Source organism: Rattus rattus, chromosome 7, assembly GCF_011064425.1.
Source record: "Rattus rattus isolate New Zealand chromosome 7, Rrattus_CSIRO_v1, whole genome shotgun sequence".
Taxonomy (NCBI): domain Eukaryota; kingdom Metazoa; phylum Chordata; class Mammalia; order Rodentia; family Muridae; genus Rattus; species Rattus rattus.
Window position 1 is genome coordinate 125,873,741 of NC_046160.1, and position 19,217 is coordinate 125,892,957.

The 19,217-nt window shown below is 57.7% G+C and overlaps 1 protein-coding gene across 1 annotated transcript in view; it reads right to left on the bottom strand.

Moving 5' to 3' along the window:
- Nucleotides 1–81: 81 nt before the first annotated feature.
- Ccdc85c (coiled-coil domain containing 85C) overlaps nucleotides 82–19,217 on the bottom strand; it is a 72,416-nt gene continuing 53,280 nt past the window's right edge. Inside the window, 5 exon segments of the mRNA XM_032909158.1 lie at nucleotides 82–2,879; nucleotides 3,503–3,601; nucleotides 4,170–4,265; nucleotides 8,076–8,183; nucleotides 17,451–17,524. Of these exon segments, the coding sequence (XP_032765049.1) occupies nucleotides 2,790–2,879; nucleotides 3,503–3,601; nucleotides 4,170–4,265; nucleotides 8,076–8,183; nucleotides 17,451–17,524 (467 nt within the window). The 3' untranslated portion in view covers nucleotides 82–2,789.

Below are 19,217 nucleotides of genomic sequence, written 5' to 3' on the forward strand. Positions count from 1 at the left end.
GAGTGGAGTCCTCAGTATCCACCCGGGGCCAGCCGCCTGCCCCACCGCTCACACCAGGGAAAGAAGCAGTGCACACCGAGCTCCGAGGCTCACAAAGAGGCCTTTATTATCTAGTTCAAAGTAGACACTGTCACAGTCTTATATGTTACTCCTTTTACTAAAATAGTTCAAATCAATGCTTTTACCACACTATCAAAAGTTCTATTTTTTTCTCTCTCTCCACAAATCGAAGTGGCTCGATAGAAGGTAGAAACCGCCGAAGGGCACAGGCTCCAGCTCTACACAGCCAGGGCAGGAGAGGGCAACTGCAGGGCTCCCCACCAACTCCTGTACAAGACTGGCCCGGGGCAGAAACCAGGCGTTCCAGCCCCTCCCAAAAGCAGCACTTTCCCCCACAGTATGAAAATAGACACCTCTGCCACTCTGCAGCCATGCGTCTAGTTTGTTTCTTTAAAAAAAAAAAAAAAAATCAGTAGTGTGTATCTCACTTCCTCTCAAGTTTCAAGAAAGAAAAATGAAAGGTCACTTTGTCTTTAAACACTGGCGTGTGGCTGTTGAACGCAGATGAAGATGTGCTCAGCAGATTCTGACTCCAGGGAAGGCCAGGCCACCTAGATGGGGCCAGGTGACCTGTCACAGTGGGGGGTGGAGCCAGTCCAAGCATCCTGTGAGCTGGAGATGGAGAGTCAGCACTGCAAAGCTAAGGCTCCGGAAGGGAGGGGTCACGAAGGTCACCTGTGGTCCCCAGCCTAGGGCTCAGCCGGGTGCTGCTGGCCTCTTCTGTTAGGCTCGAGATATGATGCAGACTGTCCTAGAGGGCAGCCCACTGCAAAGGGCTGGGGTATATCTTGTTCCACCCTGCACAAGGGCAGAGGGTCTACAAGAAATTCTCTTTAGGTTCCCAGGATGCCTCTGCAGCATTAGGGACAGGGTCACACCTCTCCGAAAGGGAAAGGTTGTTTCTGGGCTCTTTCTTGACCGGTCTTCAGACTCCAGGAACTCTTACTTATTGCTATTTCAGAGGTGGCTAAACTGTCCTGATACAGATTTGACTGGGACTCTCTGACTTGGCTCCCACCTTGTGTGGGCCCACATACCTCAACATTCTGGGCTTCAAAGAACCAGGAAGGGTCTTGCCTGCCCAGCAGCCCACTTAGGGATTACCCAGTACTGGGGCCAGCAGTTGGAGTTCCAAGTTTTATCACTTGACCATACAGCAGCTCCTTCTAGAGTTTCCCAGTGACACCAACGGCCAGAGCAGTAAGCTGGTTCCCTCTGGCCCCTGCACAGCACTCCCTGGGCACACCAAGGGCCATGGGCCTTTCCCCTGAGAGTGTGGGACCCAAGGGGGTGGGCAGCAGAGGCGCTGGGAACAACCCAAGGTTGGGGAGCAGAGACGCCACCCACCTTCTTGGCCTGTCCCCTCTGCTCACAGGTATGGGAGGCAAGGACAAGCTCTTTGGGCTGTGTGGGGCTCTAAGTACCATTGCATGGGGACAGCTGCTGAGTGTGTTTGTAAAACACGGTACGTGATGCCGGCAGCGAGGCCAGGGCCTCCCACAGATAGCATCTGCACAGTTCACAAGAGCACCCCAGTCCTCGTTCTCCTCACACCACGTTAGAGAACACCCCCATCAGTCATGCGTCACCCGCCGTCTGAGGCGTGAACACGTACACTGAAGCACGCATTTGACAACCCCCTCCCCGTCCCCTGCTCAGGTCCCTTGGAGGGAGGGGCTAAGGCTCAGATGTGACCTGTGAGGGGACAGCATGACAGACAGGCTAGCCTAGCATGTTCCTGGTAAGTTACCACATGAGCTCATCCGTTGTTGAGGACAGAGGCCCACCAAACTGGGGTGGTTTCTAGAGTGAGCAAAGCCAAAGGGAACCGCTGGGAGCCCAGAGAAGCTGAGTGGCTTGCTGAAGGCCACACAGCAGATTAAAGCCAGAACCAGGTCATGCCCCTTCCTTCCCAGGGAAAACTCATCAGGGGCGGCTCCTGTAGCTCCATCCGTAGTGACCCAGAGCACATGGGGGGTGGGGAGGTCACATGGACAGTGAGCCAGGGCAGTGGCCCGGTTCTACCTGCCCATTGAGAATGCTGAGCTCAGCCCGGACATCTCCAGGGCTTTTTCCTATGTTGCTGTAAACCAGAAAAGGAAACCTGGCAGGAGAGACCTAAGAAGTGGCTAAGCCTGACCTAGGCAAGGAGATGCTACTGAGGGGGTGAACGTTAGTGAGCAGCAGCTGGCATCAGGGTGGCTGGGCACCAACCCCCAGGTGACAGGGAACCCTGAGCTCCCGGCCAGCCATGGACACGTGGGAGCCAGTGCTCCGTGACCCAGGGTCCTGGCTCTGGCCGGGTAGCAGAAAGCGCCACCCGTGTCACAATTGAGGCTCTGGTGGCTTCTGTCCAGTGTAAGGGACAGCGAGTTAGAATACTTGTCGAGGGACTTCTACCAAGAGCAGGGCACCTCCCCAGACAATCCCTTGGCTTGGAGTCTCGGAAGCTTCTTGCTAATGGAACGTGGAGCTCAAACGGGGAGCCAGGCTGCCTGGCCACTTTGCTGCAGCGAGCAGGCCATGGCTTCTTGTCTTGCCAAGGTTTGCTGGTGAGGGAGGCAGGAGGTGGAGGCCTGGGCGGTCAGTGTCACACCAGGGCAGCCAGGGTGGGCCGTGTCCTATGTACAATTCACCATGGAGAAAGACGGTGGCTAGGCCAGAGTTTCTGCCAGGTCTAAGGCCTCAGACTCCAGGCAGGGCCAGTCTGCGCCCATGGAGAGATGGCCCTACAATGGCCCCTTGAACTGATTACCAGACAGGTGCTGCCGGATGGAGGGCTTGGTGCTGGCAGCGTCCCCCAGTTTCCTCCAGACCACCTGTGAGTGGAGCACACAATGTGAGCGGAGGGCTCGCCATAAACCTACCCACTGTCAAAGTCATGCTTGACCCCTAAACAGGCTACTGCTAGGTGTGAACCTGTCCTTGAAGATGTCCAGTGGGGTCCATAGACTCTGGATACAACATGAGGTGCACCTCAGGGCATCCCGCCCAACCTAGGCCCCAGGTTCAGACCCCGAGGTACTACTCCCCTGTTGGCTTCTATGAGGGGCCAATGGTGATGGCAAAGGGTGGGTGGGAGAGATTATTCCACGTGCACGGCCAGAGGCCACCAGGGGGCACCAGCGAGCAAAGAAACCAGAGCTCGGGCTCTGTCCAGAGTCCTAGGCCTGGCTCTCCTGGGAATGGACAGATCTGGTGAGAGGTCAGAGGCCTCGCCAAAGGGCAAGGTATGGTGGATATAATGAGCCAAGACTTCCAAATCCTCCCCAAACTATAGCTAGGAGAATGAGAATCAGATGGCCACACACCCAGGACCTGGACCCAGCCCCAGCCCCAACCCTAGCCCTAGCCCCAGCCCCAGCCCCAGCCCCAGCCCCAGCCCCAGCCCCAGCCCCAGCCCCAGCCCCAGCCCCAGCCCCAGCCCAGAAAGTGCCTCCACGTTGCACATCTCTCGAACGATGGCCTTCTCCTTCTCACTCAGGTCCTCCTCACAGCTGTCTTGGAGCTGCCGGTCAAGGTTCTCATGTACTTCCAGAACCTGAAGAAAAAAGAGTCAGGAGGAGGCCAGCGAAGGGCTACTCAGGAAACTAGGGAGGTTGGGCAGGAGCTTCAGGTGGGCTCGCTTCAAGAGCCACCAAAGGATGTGACAGCCTGTACCCATCCACATGGGACACGGCAGTCACTGCCAGCTCCCACGGTGACTGAGTCTCCGAGCACAAGGGTGGGTGAGGACCACAATTTACAGACAAAGGAAAACAGAGCCCTGGGCAGGGCTGAGCTCTAGACAGCAGTCGTGAAACTAGAGGCATGAGGCTGACCTGGACCTTCCATTCCGGCCTCACTCCCAACCTGGGCCTCTCTTTGGCCTTAGGGGAACACTTGCCCTCCTATACGGGTCAGTTTCCTCAGCAGCAACACCCCAGGCTCAGCAGACAACTGACGCTCTCAAGACTACATCCAGCACAAGTCCCATGGTGCTCCAGCCACGACAGGGACAGTCTCCCGATTGCCCACCCCCAGCCTCGAGTGCCAGAGCTTGGACATGGCACCTGTGGGGAATGGGGTGCCATGAGCCCAAGGTCCCATTGTGTGTTGGCACATTTTACCTTCATGGCATGCACAACAGCCTCAGGCTTCTGTCCTGCTGAACTGTAGACGGTGGAAGGGGGTGAGGGCAGCTCCGGTACAGGGCAGGCTGGACCCTGTGAAAAGAACAGCATAGATGAGCCCCTGGCCGGGTCCCCGACGCCCGTCACACTGGATGAGCACCAGCTTGAGTTCCCTGGAGCCAACACTGAGGCAGGAGGAGATGGGGTGAGAGGTGGGGAGCTGGAGGAGAAGAGGCAAGGGTGAGAGCCTAGGAGCCGATACCAGCCTGGCAGCTCCTCATGCTTCCTGGTCACGCCACCTCTTCTGCAGATTACACGGTGGTGGCTTGCACAACAAAAGGAGGGGGGTGGGGGTGGGGAGCACACAAGACCGACCGTGTGTATTGTTCTGCACGGGAAGCATGAGCATCTTGGGAGAGCAGGAGATTCATGTCACTCAGCGGGCGGAGGCTCAACCCTGCCGTCTGAGTCCAAAGTCCACCCAACCCATCCTAAGCTCCCTGCCCCTTGGCCCAGTCCTGGCCACCTGGGAGGTGAGTCAGCTACCGGCCACGTGTTCACAGGCGAGAGTTGAAGTCAGTCCCGGCTGGACTGGGCCAGGAGGGGACCCAGTCCGTCTGAAGCCGAGTATCTTAGCTGTTAGAGCACTTCACCCAGCCTCCCTCCAGCTTCCCCCCTCCTGGTGGCCATAAGCAAGGCAGAGGCTTCTGCCTTGGGCTATAATTATGGACCATAGGGCAATTAAGAAAACACCAGAAAGTGCCCTGGGAACAAGTAGGAAGGGGAGTCTTCTGCAGCCAGAGCACTAGATGGCTGGACCCTGGTGCCTGAGGATCGTCCTGAAGACTGAACTACTCACTCCCTCTGCAAGACCTGGGCCCTGCAGACTCCTGCCAGCAGTCAGAGAAGCTGACTCAAGAGGACTGAATCCTGTCCAGCCATGGCCAATGGGCTAGGCCACCGCGCAAGCCCAGTAGGGATTTTTATCGTCTTCCTTAGGCCCAGGGCCTTCCACTGACAGCCTGTCCACCGAGCCACCTGGCAAGGATGCTCGCCAGGGCCTCACAGGCTGATGGCACCAGTGCCAGCACAGGCATGGGGGGGGGCTCTGCCCCAACAAGGCTTGGGACCTAGGAAAGCCAGAGTTGGGCATGGTCCCTTTAACTGGGACTTGATTCGTGCCTTGGCCCATTCTGAGCCTCAGTTTCCTCCCTTCCTGTGTCACGTGTCACAGGAAGCATGGGAAACACGGGGGAATGCCTGGAGAGTGAGTCTCTAACTGTAGCCCAGGCTGCCGGGTTAGCAGACAGGGAAACCAAATGGGGAACGGCAGCCGGTGGGTGAGGATGTCTTACCCCAGGGCTGCTGCCCAGGCTAGGCTGGACTTGAGCAGCGGCCACACTTCCCCCACCGGCCAGCAGAGGGTGCCAGCCAAATGAGTGAAGACTGGTCCTGGCATGTCATCCTGTGGAGCCCAGACCCCTCCCTATGCCTGTCACCCTGTCCTAGGGAAGACCCTATCCCCAGTTCGCCCTGATGAGCCTGGCCTGCTTCCTCATCTGTTCCGGTTTCTGAGTGACTGCTAGGAGCCCTTCCAGAAAGCAGCCGCAATTCAAAGAGGCAGGAGGCACATGGATGGATGGCTGTGCAGTCTAGTCAGCCTGGCTCAAATCACCCCCCAAACATCAGGTGTGGGGGGCGGGGGGGAGTTGGGGCTCTGAAAAGGGTATCGGCCATTGCTCAATTCCTAATGACTGGTTAGAGCGACTGAGGTGTTGGGGTTAGCGCTGGGGTTAGCGTCACTCGGGCCCACACCAAGGCACCTGCACTGGGCAGGTCAGTCCCGAGTGATTAAACAAATCCACCCCACAGATGAGGACAGCGAGCTTGCCCAAGTCAGCTGGTGTACGTGAGTCTAAGCTTTTCCCAAGATGCCTACCCACGCCTTACGACTCCTGTCGGGAAGCACCTCCTCCAGAGGCGGGCGGCAGGGAAGGGAGGGGCGCACACACACACACACACACACACACACACACAAACACACAAACACACACACACACTTATCTGGCAGCCTTTGACGTTTCACCTTGCTGTCCCATGCACCTTAAAGAGACTGGCCCCGGTATGGAGGAAACAGTGGCCAAGCACTGACAGCACTGAGGGTCAAGGCGACCAGTCAGGCCAACAGCCTTGACCTTTGAGCCTTCATCCCTGCCTGCAGTAGGCTCCTATGTAACTGCTATGGCTGGCATCCATGGGGCACTCCATCCAAAGCACCCCTCGCCCCAGCCCACCATCCCCCTCTGCCTTCTGCCCTTTGGCTCCCTATCCTAAACAGGTGATTCGCTGGTCTTCAGTTCACAGCCCTCACGGAACTGAGGTATGCCCTGCTCTACAAGCCCACACTGACCCCTGACCTCCGGGCCCATTTGGGCCCTGCAATCTGCTGCAACCCAGGAGGCTCATTTCCTCCTCCCCAGAGCAGAGCAGCAGCCTCTCTTATCGGGTGAGACACACGATCCCCTCTCCCATGGCCTCCACCATGAAAACTTCCAGAACATTCCCACATCCCGTTAGCCTTCTGTCAGCACTGTTGAAGCCTTGGGGGCTGGGGGTGTCCCCTAGAGGCTATAGGAAGTGGCCTGGCCCCTGGCAGGCTGACCCATCACCAGAGCCAGTGACCCATCACTTCACGGATGCCGGCATTTGAAAGCCTTCAGTTCCCGATGCCCAGCAGGCTGCTTTCCAGTCTTCTACCCCTCCAGAATGGAGGAGGGGAGCAGAAAGCGGAAGGGCCGAGAGTGGGGGAGCCTGAGGAGCCAGCCCCTGGGTGGCGTCGCTTAGCTCTCTGAGCCCTTCGTCGAGAAGCAATTAGAGCATCATTTGGTCACGGGCTCCTGGATAAATATTTGGATTATCTGCAGTCAGTGGGCTTGGCTGCTTGCACAGCGTCAACAGGTAGAGGAGGTAGCCAGGCTTCGCAAGAGAAGGAGCAGAGGACCGTTGCCAGTGGCGGCATGAGCCGTCTTGTGCCAGCACTGTGGTCCACCAAGGCCACAGAATGGCCACGGGCAGCCTTGCCCGTGAGGTGGAGGATGGGGCGGGGGGACCCCACCTACTTCCCAGGAAGTCCAGTACTGGAGGAGCCTACCACACAGGTGTGGAGTGCGTGAGCAGCTACAGGGACTCCCACAGGGATGTTCTTGTAAGCCTGAGCAAGTGGGGGTTTACCGTCACCGTCCCGCGGGGCAGGTGAGAACGGCATCCCACACCCCTCTCTGTACTGGGCTGACACACATGCATGGACGGTCACTTCCTGAGAGCTGGCTCCAAGCAGTCACCTGCTTCCCATCCCAGGCAGGTCAGAGCCCAGGTGAGCACGTGGCAAATGGCCCTGGAAGCCTGTGGTGGTCCTGGTCCATGGCCCCATTAACTTACAAGGCTTCATCCCTCAGCTCCAGAGCCTAAATCTCAGGCCAGTGGCTTCCTCCCTTGGCTACAGAGTCACCGACAGCCCAGAACAGGGTGCTCATCCTCGCAGCCCCCTGCCATGGCCTTCGCACACTGTCCTGCAAGGCTAGCAATGTCACCTACCCAACGCTTCGCTTCTAACCTCCTCACTGGGTCCCCATGGACGCCAAGGATGTAGGAGCCCAGGACCCCGTCCCAGGAGGGTGGAGTGAGGAAGGACACTCGGGGCTGGCAGTCCATGCTTGGCTTTTTACCCACAGCTGCCCGAGACACAACTGGGGCTTCAGGTAAAAGTCTTTGACCACACACCGCCCGCATGCCCTGGGCTGTAGCCAGCCTGTCGTGCCTCTATCTGTCTCTTCTGGATCTCAGAGCGACGATTCTGAAGGTTCTGGACCAGGAACAGTGGGGACCTTTGGTGGGGACACTTACGTTCTGTAGGACTTCCTGGTAGGAGGGCGGCAGGGACGCAAGCTGGGATTCCGAATGGTATGGGGAGAAGCCTTTCCGAAGTGTCCGGAACTCTCCAGAGCCTGCCTGCTAGGAGGGAAAAGAAGACGGTCAGATCTAGGGATGGCTGACCCTGCACCCTAGGCCAGGCACTGTTCTTAACAAGCAAGTCACCCTCTACGCAGCGACCTATCTGCTCAGGCTCGCCCTCCCAGGAGCTCACCGAAGTTCATAGGCTCCCTCTACCATCAGACAGAGAACTCCACCCCTGAATCCCCCCAGCAAAGCAGGCCTGGGCGTTCCAAATCTACAAGAACCAGTGCAAACCAGAATAAGGAGGAAGGATGGACACACACACATAATGCTGCCCTGGGGTGGCTCCTTTAGGAGAAAAAAAGGAAAATTCCCTGTAAGCCAGGCTAGTGACCCAAGGCCAGGAGCCAGAGTCCCTAAGGGCCAGGGAAACCGTATGGTGAACAGGGCGTGGTCCAGGCTGTCCATTTATCAGGTCCAGCCCCACAGAAGACAGCCTTCCTCTCTAAGCCACCAAGACTTCAAAGGAAAGGAGGAACCCACGAGGCAGATAAAAACCGCAAAGGAATGTCCACAAATCAGCAGGCTGCTGAGTTCCCCTGAACAAAGCAGGAAGGAGAGAGGCCAGGCAGGCTGGCAGGGAGCAGGCAGCTGGGCAGCAGCCCTACGGAGGGCTTCCTCCTCCCACCATCCAGCCTGGAAGGGATCCCCACATTCCAGTGCTGGCCTCCTGCCAGTCGCCTGCACCCCCATTCCTCAGACCTCCCACCATCTGCGAGCCTTAGCCACCTGCAGGTAGAGACAGTGAAAGCTCAGACAGAAGACGGAGGTGCCCCGGCCACCAGACAAAAAGTTGGGATGGTTACTTCACAACACTATACCACCCCCAGCCTGGAGAGGCCGGAGTCCAGCCAGAGAAGAAGTCTGCCAACAGGGCAATGGGGTGCACAGGGGTCTGCTGGGCTAAGTGTGTTCAAAGGCCAGGGAGCAGGTACTGAGGGGTGGGGCTGTTTCCTCACCCAAGCGGGAACCCAGAAGCCTCCTGATCTAACTCCGCATGACTCTTAACACTAGGTCTGGTCCTAGCCAGCATTACCTGCGAAGAGATCGCCCAAGAGATCTCGTAAAGGGCCTTAGCCATCGAGTGAGACTGTGGTAGCCTGACCACGGGACTTGTGCAGGCCTCTGAGAGGCTTTAAAGGCCACAGAGAAATCAATCCTCCCTGACACAAGACCAGATCTAGGGGAGTGCCCTATGACCAGATCTGAGGGATAGAGACTGTCCCCGACTGTCCGGGACCCCTTAACTCCACCGTGAGTGACCCTTTCCATATTCGCCGTGTTTCCCCGAGGGGTTATCCGAGCTCCACTCAAAAACCCTAAACTAAATCACAGTCACCTCTCTGCCACCACCAAACACTTCTCAGCAGAGAGCACCTTCTAAGTTCTAATGAACCCTTAATGTCCTCACATAAATACATGTATCAACCCTCATGGGACCTTGCCTACCAATGCTGTTCTTCTGTGGGGACATGGAGATGTCCCTGCCACCTTGCTGTGACTGGTGGACAAACTTAAGACACCAGAGGCAGGTTACCAGCCCAGCAGAGAATGCACAGTGATATCCCATTTGGCCATGAAACTGGGAGTGGCGACAGATTGTAGCCTGGTCTGTTTCCCGCCAGCCCACGACCAAGAAGGCAGGACCTGACCTGTCCTGTCCTGTCCAGTCCAGTCCAGTCTGGTCTGGTCCTCACCCACACACAGGATTATGTTTGGACTGGGCCTCCCTTCCCACAGCTTCTCTGGCCCTCAATCAGACAGGCTGGGACTGAAAACACTGTAGTAGGCTCTAAGGCCACATCCCCTCCCACCCGCACACCTCCACAGAGATAAGCCCTGGGTAATTTCCTTGGGTGGGGTGGGGGTTTCCAATGAGCATCGCACAACTCCTCACCCCTACTTTGGGTGAGCAGCTGTACATGTTTGCGTGTGCACAGGACTTTATTAGCAAGCCACAGGGGCGGGCAGGGGGAAAACACACGTGATCTCTCATTAAGGGGCAGTGCGACTAGTGACACATCAAATGAGGAGTAACCAGGGCCACACTTAAAGCCAGATTAAAGAGGCCAGCTAGTTACCGCCTAGAGCCCTGGGCGGAACAGAATTCCAGAGGCTGGAGGCAGGAGCTGCAGACCCCTTGAAGGGCAGGGCATTTGTGATGGTAGGGCAAAAGGTCTTACAGGAAGTCCGCCTGCCCTGATATCCTAGTGGGAGGTTGGATCTCCCTCAAGTCTGCTCCGGGCTGGGACAAGACTTCCACGGCCCCACAATTGCAGTAGCTAACCCTGCATTCCTCTCTCTTGTCTGAGCATACAAGGGCGCACTTTTTTTTGCCCACTCCTAAGGCTTCTGAAGGGCAGCGTGAGGATTCTGAACTGGGAGTGAGGAGACACAGGAAGCTTTGGGTCACTTGCCCTGAGACCTCAGAGTCAAGGGCAGTTCAGGCTTCTACCCAAGGCCAGCACCTGACGCCACCCGCTTAGTGCCTAGTACAGCCTTGGTATGTGACCTGTGGCTACCCCTCTGATACTGCCAGACTCCGCTGCCTTCCGATTTCCAGGAACTTCTGCCATGTGGAGCCTACAGGGATGGGGAGCCTCATGCTGGAGAAACCCAGGCAAGCACTGTCAGAGGGCGGGTACTGAAGGAGGCTGCCCTTCAGTGCCCACGGCCCACCCACCTGAGACTCCTTGCTAGGGAAGGTAGATGGTCAGAGGCTGTGCCAGGGACCCCTTCCTGAGCTGTTTCTGAGGGAGCGTGCCTCGAGTCTGTCTCCCTGCTCCAGGAGAATTTCATTCCCTAAAATGTGCCATCCGCGGGCAGCTCCCGTGTGTTCACAAGTCGCTCGCAGAGAACACACTGAGTACAAGGGCCACTAGGCCTGGGGTGGAAAGCAGCCCGTCTGAAGGGGCCCATCAGAGCCCCATGCTGATCCAGGATTAACCAGGAAAAGAACTACAGGACCACCAAGGGCCCAGAGGTGGACTTGCTCCTGGATGCTGGTGCTACTAGTGTGGGGAGGTGGGCTTCTCATAGGGTGTGGGGTGTCCTGCCAACTCTCCCTTCCCTGGCAGCCCCCAGGACACTGAGCACACAGTACAAACTTGCGCCCCTATGGTACCATGCAGTGAAGCATGGCCGGGGACCCCATGTGAAGCCTGCTCACTTTACTGTAGCAAGCTTCTATCCTGCGGGTCTGGGGAACCCCACTGCTTGCAGGCATTGTCACTGTCCCCCAGCCCCACTGTGGATATGCAGAAATGTGAGGGCGCCTGAGGTGAGACCCACCCCGGGCCTCCAGGCTGTACTTTCTACCTTTCCTGTTTCTACCCATGGGGCTGCCTCCCGGGGTCTAAGGACCTTCCTCTGTCATCTTTGGCCTTAAGGGGGAAGGGCTGTGGGATTGTTCACCCAAGTGTGATTAATGGTCTGGCCAGGTTACTCAGCGCCAGAAAGCATTGCTCCGCCCACCCGGAAACAAACAGCTCACCAGTTCACTGGCCAGGCTGGAAGCAGAGGGAGGACTGCAGAGCAGGCAGAATACAGGCCTCTAGGAAGCTGTCCTACCAGGAGTATCCCAGAGGCCGAGCTCACAGGCAGAGGAAGGGGCAGAAGTCTCCAGAGAGGAGTGGCCTCTGCAGGTGTCTATGGACAGTCCGGGCCATGCGCTGCACCGACTGGTCCATTTAGACCACGTGGAGCAGAGCAGGAGGATTTGGAGGTCACTGCAGCTGTCAGCTGACATAGGACCTGAGCGCTTTGTAATGGTCCTGCTGGCACGGGCAGGCAGCCCAGGGCCTGGCACACAGTCCTGTTGCTATTCCTCAGTGGTTCTCGCTCGGCTGGAATTACTCTGCCCCTGGGGACATCGGGAGATGTCTAAGACGTCGTTGGTTATTACAACTGTATAGTGAGTGCAAGCCAAGGAAGCTTCTAAACGTTCAACAGTGTGGACCCATGGGCTGAGACTTGGTCGCGTGACCCAGACCTTTGCCACCTGGGAGCCACGGCTGTGCAAGCCTTTGCCCCCAACCTCTCACTGCTGTAGCATCGCCCGGCCCTGCACTGCAAGGGTCCTGCTGCAGAGCTGGGGTAGGGTGGTTGTTGGAAGAAGGTTATGTGGTATTCCCACTGACATACATGGGCTCCTGCCTCAGGGCGTTCTGCGATAGACCGGCAAGAAAGGCCCAGTCGAGGGGTACCACTGTAGACTGGATTTTGTTACACTGTAACGCGGGAAGCGCCTTCGGCTCAAAGGGAGCAGGTCCCAAAAGGAACCCACAGGCAGGACTAGTGCATTCTGGAAGTGGTCAGCTCCCAGGAAGGACAGTGGAGAGGAGACACTGCAGACACACCCCGACACACAGCACTTAGCAGCCCTCCTCCTGCCCCTCAGGGCCACTGCAAGCCCCACCCCCCAACCCCTTCCCCAGCAGCTCTACCTGGAGCCGGCTTCTCTGGAGGCCGTAGGGGCGGGGCAGCTGGAAGGAGAGAAAACAGCATCACCCTGCCAGCCTATGCCGTCTGTCATGGACTGGACAAAGCCAAGGGATCTCAGGTGGGCCAGGGTGGTTTACCCGGGGCTAGGAAAGAGGACCCTAAAAAGTCATCCAGTATTTGAGACAAGCCAGATACCCTTCTAGGGAATGCAGCCTCCTGAAGGGCCTAGGGGTACCCCCAGGGCCCCAGCCAGCTCTGAGAGGCTACCTGGTGATGCCAACTGGGTCTGCTTGCTTTCTCTTTAATCTTAACTCATTTTCAGGCCATTAGGAACAAAGGGGCAGCCGCTTTGGCTGGGGGCCCTGAGGCTTCTTTTCATTAGTATTCAGATGAGGTAATAAGGTCACTTCCGGCCCATCTGGTGCCACCTCCCCTGCCCCACTTGTCAACCCTGCTGGAGGGACCACTGGACCAGAGGCCTGTGATGGAGTGGCTCACCCACGGGACAGCCAGATCCCCGAGACCATAGGGATAACCGCCCCCTTTCGGGTCCTGTTCGGTTCACTGAGATGAAAGAGAGATAGAAGGGCCAGGCAGGAAGATATCGGGGAGTGGGGAATGCAGGCTTACAGTATGAAAGCCCTACTGTAGATGGGTAAGTCTAAACAACTGAACAACCCCCTGGGCCTCTGCTTGGTATACATAGCCTGCGGTCAGGCAGGGGCTCCCGGCATGGCCCTCACTACCAGCTGGCCCACATCTCAGTGTTATCTACAACAGCCCTTTAACTGTCTGAGTGACTGATAAAGCAGGTACATTAGTGGCCTTGATAAGGAAACCAGGACCCAGAGAGGTTACACCAGCTGCCCGGTGTCCCCCGGCAGACAGGTGGCGCTAGTGAGCCGTCTCTAGGTTCTGCTCTGCATCTGACTCCTGGTAGGCGCTCCCTGAGACTTCACTGCTCAGGCCCAGAGCACAACGCCTAGACCCTCATCGGGTCACCTGGATGTCCTGCCCTTCTGCTGAGGGTGGACAACAGGGTCCCCGGTAAGAGGCAGACAGACTCAGGTCCTTGCTAAGATGGCATTTCAGGTCTTCCAGAGCCGTGGCGCTGTTGTGCCCAGGCTGGGGGCAAGGTGCCAGCCCACATCACACGGGCAGAACAGGAGCACCCTGAGTTGTTTCAGGCGTCGTGCACCATGGCAGACGCCACGCAGCTGAACTGACGCCATGAGGAGGCAGGGAGACCTTAGAGGGACATGTGAATGGGCAGCCCTGCCTTCCTCAAGCTCAGGAATGTGGGGAACAGAAATGGGGTGTCAAAAGGGTTTTGGGTGGTGGTGGACGGTTCCTAAAAGGCCTGTTCCAAATTCAGACACAGGACAACACGGAGCACCTCGTGCTGGGACAGGTAGAGGTTATCTGCCAAGACGCACAGTCAGAGGCCCTTGGGATCAGGAAACCACAGACAGACAAGGACTGCCCGCAGGAGTGCTCCCAGGGCCACACCAGACCTATGCTGGCTGTCACCATCGTCCCCATCCCTGACATACTCGGAGGAAACCAAGGCACAAAGGACAGGGAGTTAATTTCGCCTGAAGCTACAGGTAACAGTGGGACAGAAAATGGCCTGAACTCAGATCCATCCAGGGCTCAAACTCACTTTCTGATGGTTCGTGCGAGGCTGGTGGTGCCACACTGCCCCCATCATGCGGTTAAGTCCCAATGCCCTCCTCCCCATACCGGGTCCAAACCTTAGGATGAGATCCCCTTGAAGATGGGGGTCCTCAAAGAGGTGAGCAAGTTAAAGTAAGGTCATCAGGGTGCCTGCTGCCCTCCTCAAAGAGACCAATTAGGTCAAAGATGGCAAAGTATGAGGGACTCGGGGGCCGGTTGCCATCAGCAAGCCAGGAGTAAGGCCTGGGGATAAACCAACCCTGTTAACACCCTGAATTCTTCTTCCAGCTTCTTGGGCAGAGAGTGAGTGTGACTGTGCATTCTCGGCTTCCCCAGCAAACCGGAGCAGCCCGAGCTGACTAACGGAGCATCCCTGCCAGGAAGCTCTCCCCCATCCAGGCCTTTTCTCTACCTGGGTCTGGTACAGACATCATCACGGGCTACATTCAGCAGCCCCGTGGTACCTGGCCCTGTATGGGAGGGAGAGCATGAAGGTTTTGGGGTTGAGGAGGGCTGGCCCCCGGCCTCCCTCCAGAACCCCAGCCTGCAGCTGCGGCCACGGTGGGTCCTCTGGGCCTGGGTGAGAGAACACCAGGGCCGCTTGCTCTTTTGTGAGGCTGGCTTCGAGGTGGTTCTGGAGGTCTCATTTATCAGCTCCGCGGGTGGCTAACTGGAGGGCCCCAGCGTCAATTACAGCTGCCCCTACCCCGGGTCCTGGCTGGGCACGGAGAAGCTGTGGGGGAAAAATAATGGGCACGGAGTCCTGGGATGAATCATCCTGGAGGAAGCAGCTGTGTTGATGAGATTTTAAAGCCGGCACGAGAGAGAAAATATGAACTGCGCTACAGTAATTTAGCCTGTGAGCACCCTGGCACATTTTTAATTAAAGCTGTTTCGGAGTCAAATAGAGGCTGTGGGGGAGGGGAGGGGTGGGGAGTGGGGGTTAGGATCAGGGGAGACTCTCTGGCCTCCCACTCGAACCCCAAGGACACATCACCTTACAATATTACGAACATTCCTCACGCCTGCTTTTCGCCAGTGGGCAATTTCTCGGCTTTGCGAGGAGCTGGGGGGTTTCTGTTTGGATATGATTTCATGACAGAATCATGAAATTCCACACACCAGGGCCCCGTGGCTGAGGAGTGAGGGCGGAGGCTGTCCTACCACCATCAACTCCTCCCTCAAGATGCCCAAAGGCTGTCCAGCAGGCAGCCACAGCATGGGGGCCTGTACAGATAGATGGTCCCCTTGCTCCCTCGGAGCAGCCAGACCTTCCTGAGCCTGGGTGAGAGTCAGCCTCCCTTTCTGGGCCTAGGAGACTGGGTGGGGAGAGCTGGGGGTTTCCCAGGCTCAGGCACAACTCAGCTATGGCAGGGGACAGAGGCAGGGATGAGGCCACTGGGGCTCTGAGAGCCCTTCCTCAGGCGGTTGGCAGTCAGGCGGGGAGGAGGGACGGGAATCTGCAGGAAGGAACAAGACAGACAGCTCGGGGCCAAGAAAGCTTGGAGTAAGTGAAGACACACCTAACGGTGTGCACCAGGAGGCCCCGAACTAGGAGCTAATCCCTGGAGGGGTGGGACCAGGACAGAGCTGGCCGCTGCTCAGGGCCGAAGGCTCGGCCTCCTGCACGGGGGTACATAAGGCGAGGGGACATAGCCATGGGTAGGGAGGGCTTCCATGTGGGACTGTGGCTGCCCCGGGGAGGGGGGAGGGAAGGGCAGAAGGACTGCTACGGCATGGCTTTCACATCTACCTGTTGTACAAGTCCACGGCCTGGTCCAACACTTGAAACAGGGTACAGGTTCCCAATGGGACAAAGTGGCCCGGAGAGCAGAGACAAAATATCAAGCACAACCCCCAATCCCTGTGAAAATGGGGGGGTGAGAGGGGGTAGAACACGGGCTGCTCTTTGTTTAGGCGGTAGAACACACTTCCTGTGCAAAGGACGGTGGGAACAGCTTCCTGACCTTGAAAGGGGACTCCTCGTCTGCCCCTCCACAGGAACAAAGGTCATACCGAGGCCAATGCTGCCCGGAAACCATAGGGCCAGAGTTGGGGCCCTGGCATGGGATGCCATTCTTCACTCAACAAGCAGTGGCCCGTCAAGCGGGAGTGGGCGCTGGCACGAACAACTCCCTTCCCTCCAGGTGGGTGTGGACCTTCTCCAGAGCAGGTGCTGCCCCGGGCTCCACAATACTGCTGGCACCACTGCTCCCCACCCCCCACTGCCACTGCCACCACCCCACGCGGTCCCATAGCAACTGTGTTCAGTCAGCCTCCCATCCTGCCCCACCAGGCAAGACACCAGCCTCAGCAGGGAGGCCTATGGAGGTGACACAGTGGACTAAATTCACCGCTGGGATGTGAGCCTCCCAACAGCCACCTGTGGATAGAGGAGTCACGGTCTTCCTGTGTAGGCATCGAGCCCAGCAGGTCACATGGCAACAGGGCCAGGCATCTGAGCAGTTTCCAAGGCTGTCTCATCTGGGGACGGCCACTTACGTCATACCAGCAGGTATAACAGAGGAGGGAGAGGTTAAGATGAAGCCAGGGGGTGAGTCCGGGAGCGGGTAGGCTGGAGGGACTTGTCTAAATCAGAGAATGCCACAGCCTCTCGTCACCAGGCCCTCTGCCGTCCCCACCAACAGCAGAGGTGTTTGCTGGTTTCTCCTCCGTGTCCAGTCATGGTCCACGAGAGGCTCCACTCCCTTCCAGTAGACACCTCCTCTCCATCAGCTGCCCTGACCAAGTCCCTCAGCTGACATCCTGAGGCTGCTCTCCCTGCGTGGACCCACAACCCCAACTATGCACATGAGCAGGGTTAGGCCAGGCAGCCAGGAAGGTAGACCTAGTGAGGAACTGGCCAGCAGGGTTAGGGGTCCCATGGGAGTCTGCCTCCATTCGCCTGTCGCCGCCGCTGCCATTGGGCCCAGTGCCAGCCATACCGAGCTTACAGACACTGGGCAAGCAGCAGTCAGCCAGGTGGGCAAGCCCTAGCCACCCAGAAGCCTGGATTAGAGCAAGGAGTGGGACTGTGACAAGGCTTTCTAGGAGGAGGCTAAGGAGGAAGCTATGGGAGCCACAGAGAAACTGGAGATGGGATGGCCATTACCCCTGTAGCCAATACCCTGGCGATCCACTTACCTGTGGGGGGAGCTTGTCACCATCCAACAGCTTCACCTTGGTCTCCAACGGCCTGATGTAGGTGGATGAGGGATCTGAAGAGAGGAAGGGAAGAAGAGGCATTAGCCACCAGGAACTCACCCAAGGGGCACAACCCCACTCTAGCCTAGCACTCCCTCCATGTGGTTCTCGAAGTCTGGTTTCTAGGACGGTGATGGTGTGCTCCCTGGTCTGCAACCCCCCGGGGGGTGATTCTTTCGGATTCCAAGACGTTTCAGGTCCAAGAGTAGTCGGCATAAATATCCCACAGCCAGGGACAGCCTCCTCGGGGCCCAAAGTCCAGGAGCCCCCTCTCTACTATGTAGTGGGGAGACAGTCATCTTCGAGGAGGTGGGAGAGCCTAGTGGATGGGTAGAGAGTGTGTCTGGGCATGCCTTTGTGACAGATATGCAGACAGCAACTGAGGTGGAAAGACCCTCCCTGGATTCCAGCAACGCGCAATGCCATAGGCTAAGGGCTCAGGGCTTCCAGAGGAGCAAAAGTAGGGGGAATTTAAAAAGCCCACACCCTAGGCTCTGTGCTCCCTCCTCCACCCCCACCTCCTTTTCCACTCCCAAAGCGGACGCTTGTGGGGAGTTCCTCCGTCACCAATCATGGGGCCCAGGCAACCCCACTTTTAACACGTCCCAGGAAAGAGTCCACCCACCCTCACCACACTGCCCCTGCTTTGTTATCCCTTCAGAAAAGCCGGCAGAAGTCTCACTGCCTGCCAGCCCCGTTCTGCTGCCCCCGCTTGTCTACCCCACAGCCCTGTCTTCCTGCCCAGCAGCATGGGGGTGCGAGCCGACCATCCTCAGCCCAGGCTGCAGTGGAAGGCTTGGAGGACTCAAGGACCAGAAATCAGGCAGGGAAGACACAAGTGGGAACCTGTGAGACCTCTGCAGGGCCTGTCCCAAGCACCCTGTGAGGCTGATGGTCTGGGATACCTCAGTCAGTTGGACGCCCAGTACCTGGTACTACTGTACCTTGGGCTAGAGGCTATGAGGCTAAGTGACCAGCTGGGGCTCTGCCTACCGGCTCGGTGAATCGCCGCCTGGATCCCTTCTCCTAAAGGATGCAGGGTCTCCCAGGTACTTCATACTCTAACCCTCATCCTCAGAGCAAGGCGGGGACAGCAGACACACTGAGCAAAGCCCGCTACTGCGTCCACCTCGGGGTAGGGCTGGGGAATAAACTCCATGGGCTTCTACAAGGTGGACAGAAGGGGCTGGGATCTGCAGTGGACAGGACAGGCACATCAACCATGGGAATATGAGGCGTCTGTCCTTTCCAGCATGAAGCCAGCGAGACCCCAGGGAAGCCTGCCCTTGATGTCCTCATGCCTCATGCTGTCATCCTGTCCCCCTCCTACCCACCGGCTCTGAAAAGGGCCCATGAAGCCCACCGCTGACCATAAGGAACATAGGGCCCCAGGAATGCATAGGCTCACGCGGGTGGGCTCTGACCGGCCTGGTAGTAAACACTTTGTTCCCCAGGGGGTACCTAAAGCACCCTCAGGAGCCCCCACCCACTCAGCCTAGATCCATGGTACAGCCCAGAACAGGAAAAAGTATGGGGACAGGGGAGCAAGGAGGCCCAACCCACAGGCTGGAGAACAAAAAACCAGAACCTCCCTCCTCCTTATTCCCTACAGTCACCTCTTAGGAATGTGGAGCCTTTTACAGGGGAGGAGAGGAGGGCAGCTCCCTGGTAAGGCCCAACCAGCACACCCTCAGGAATGACAACAGT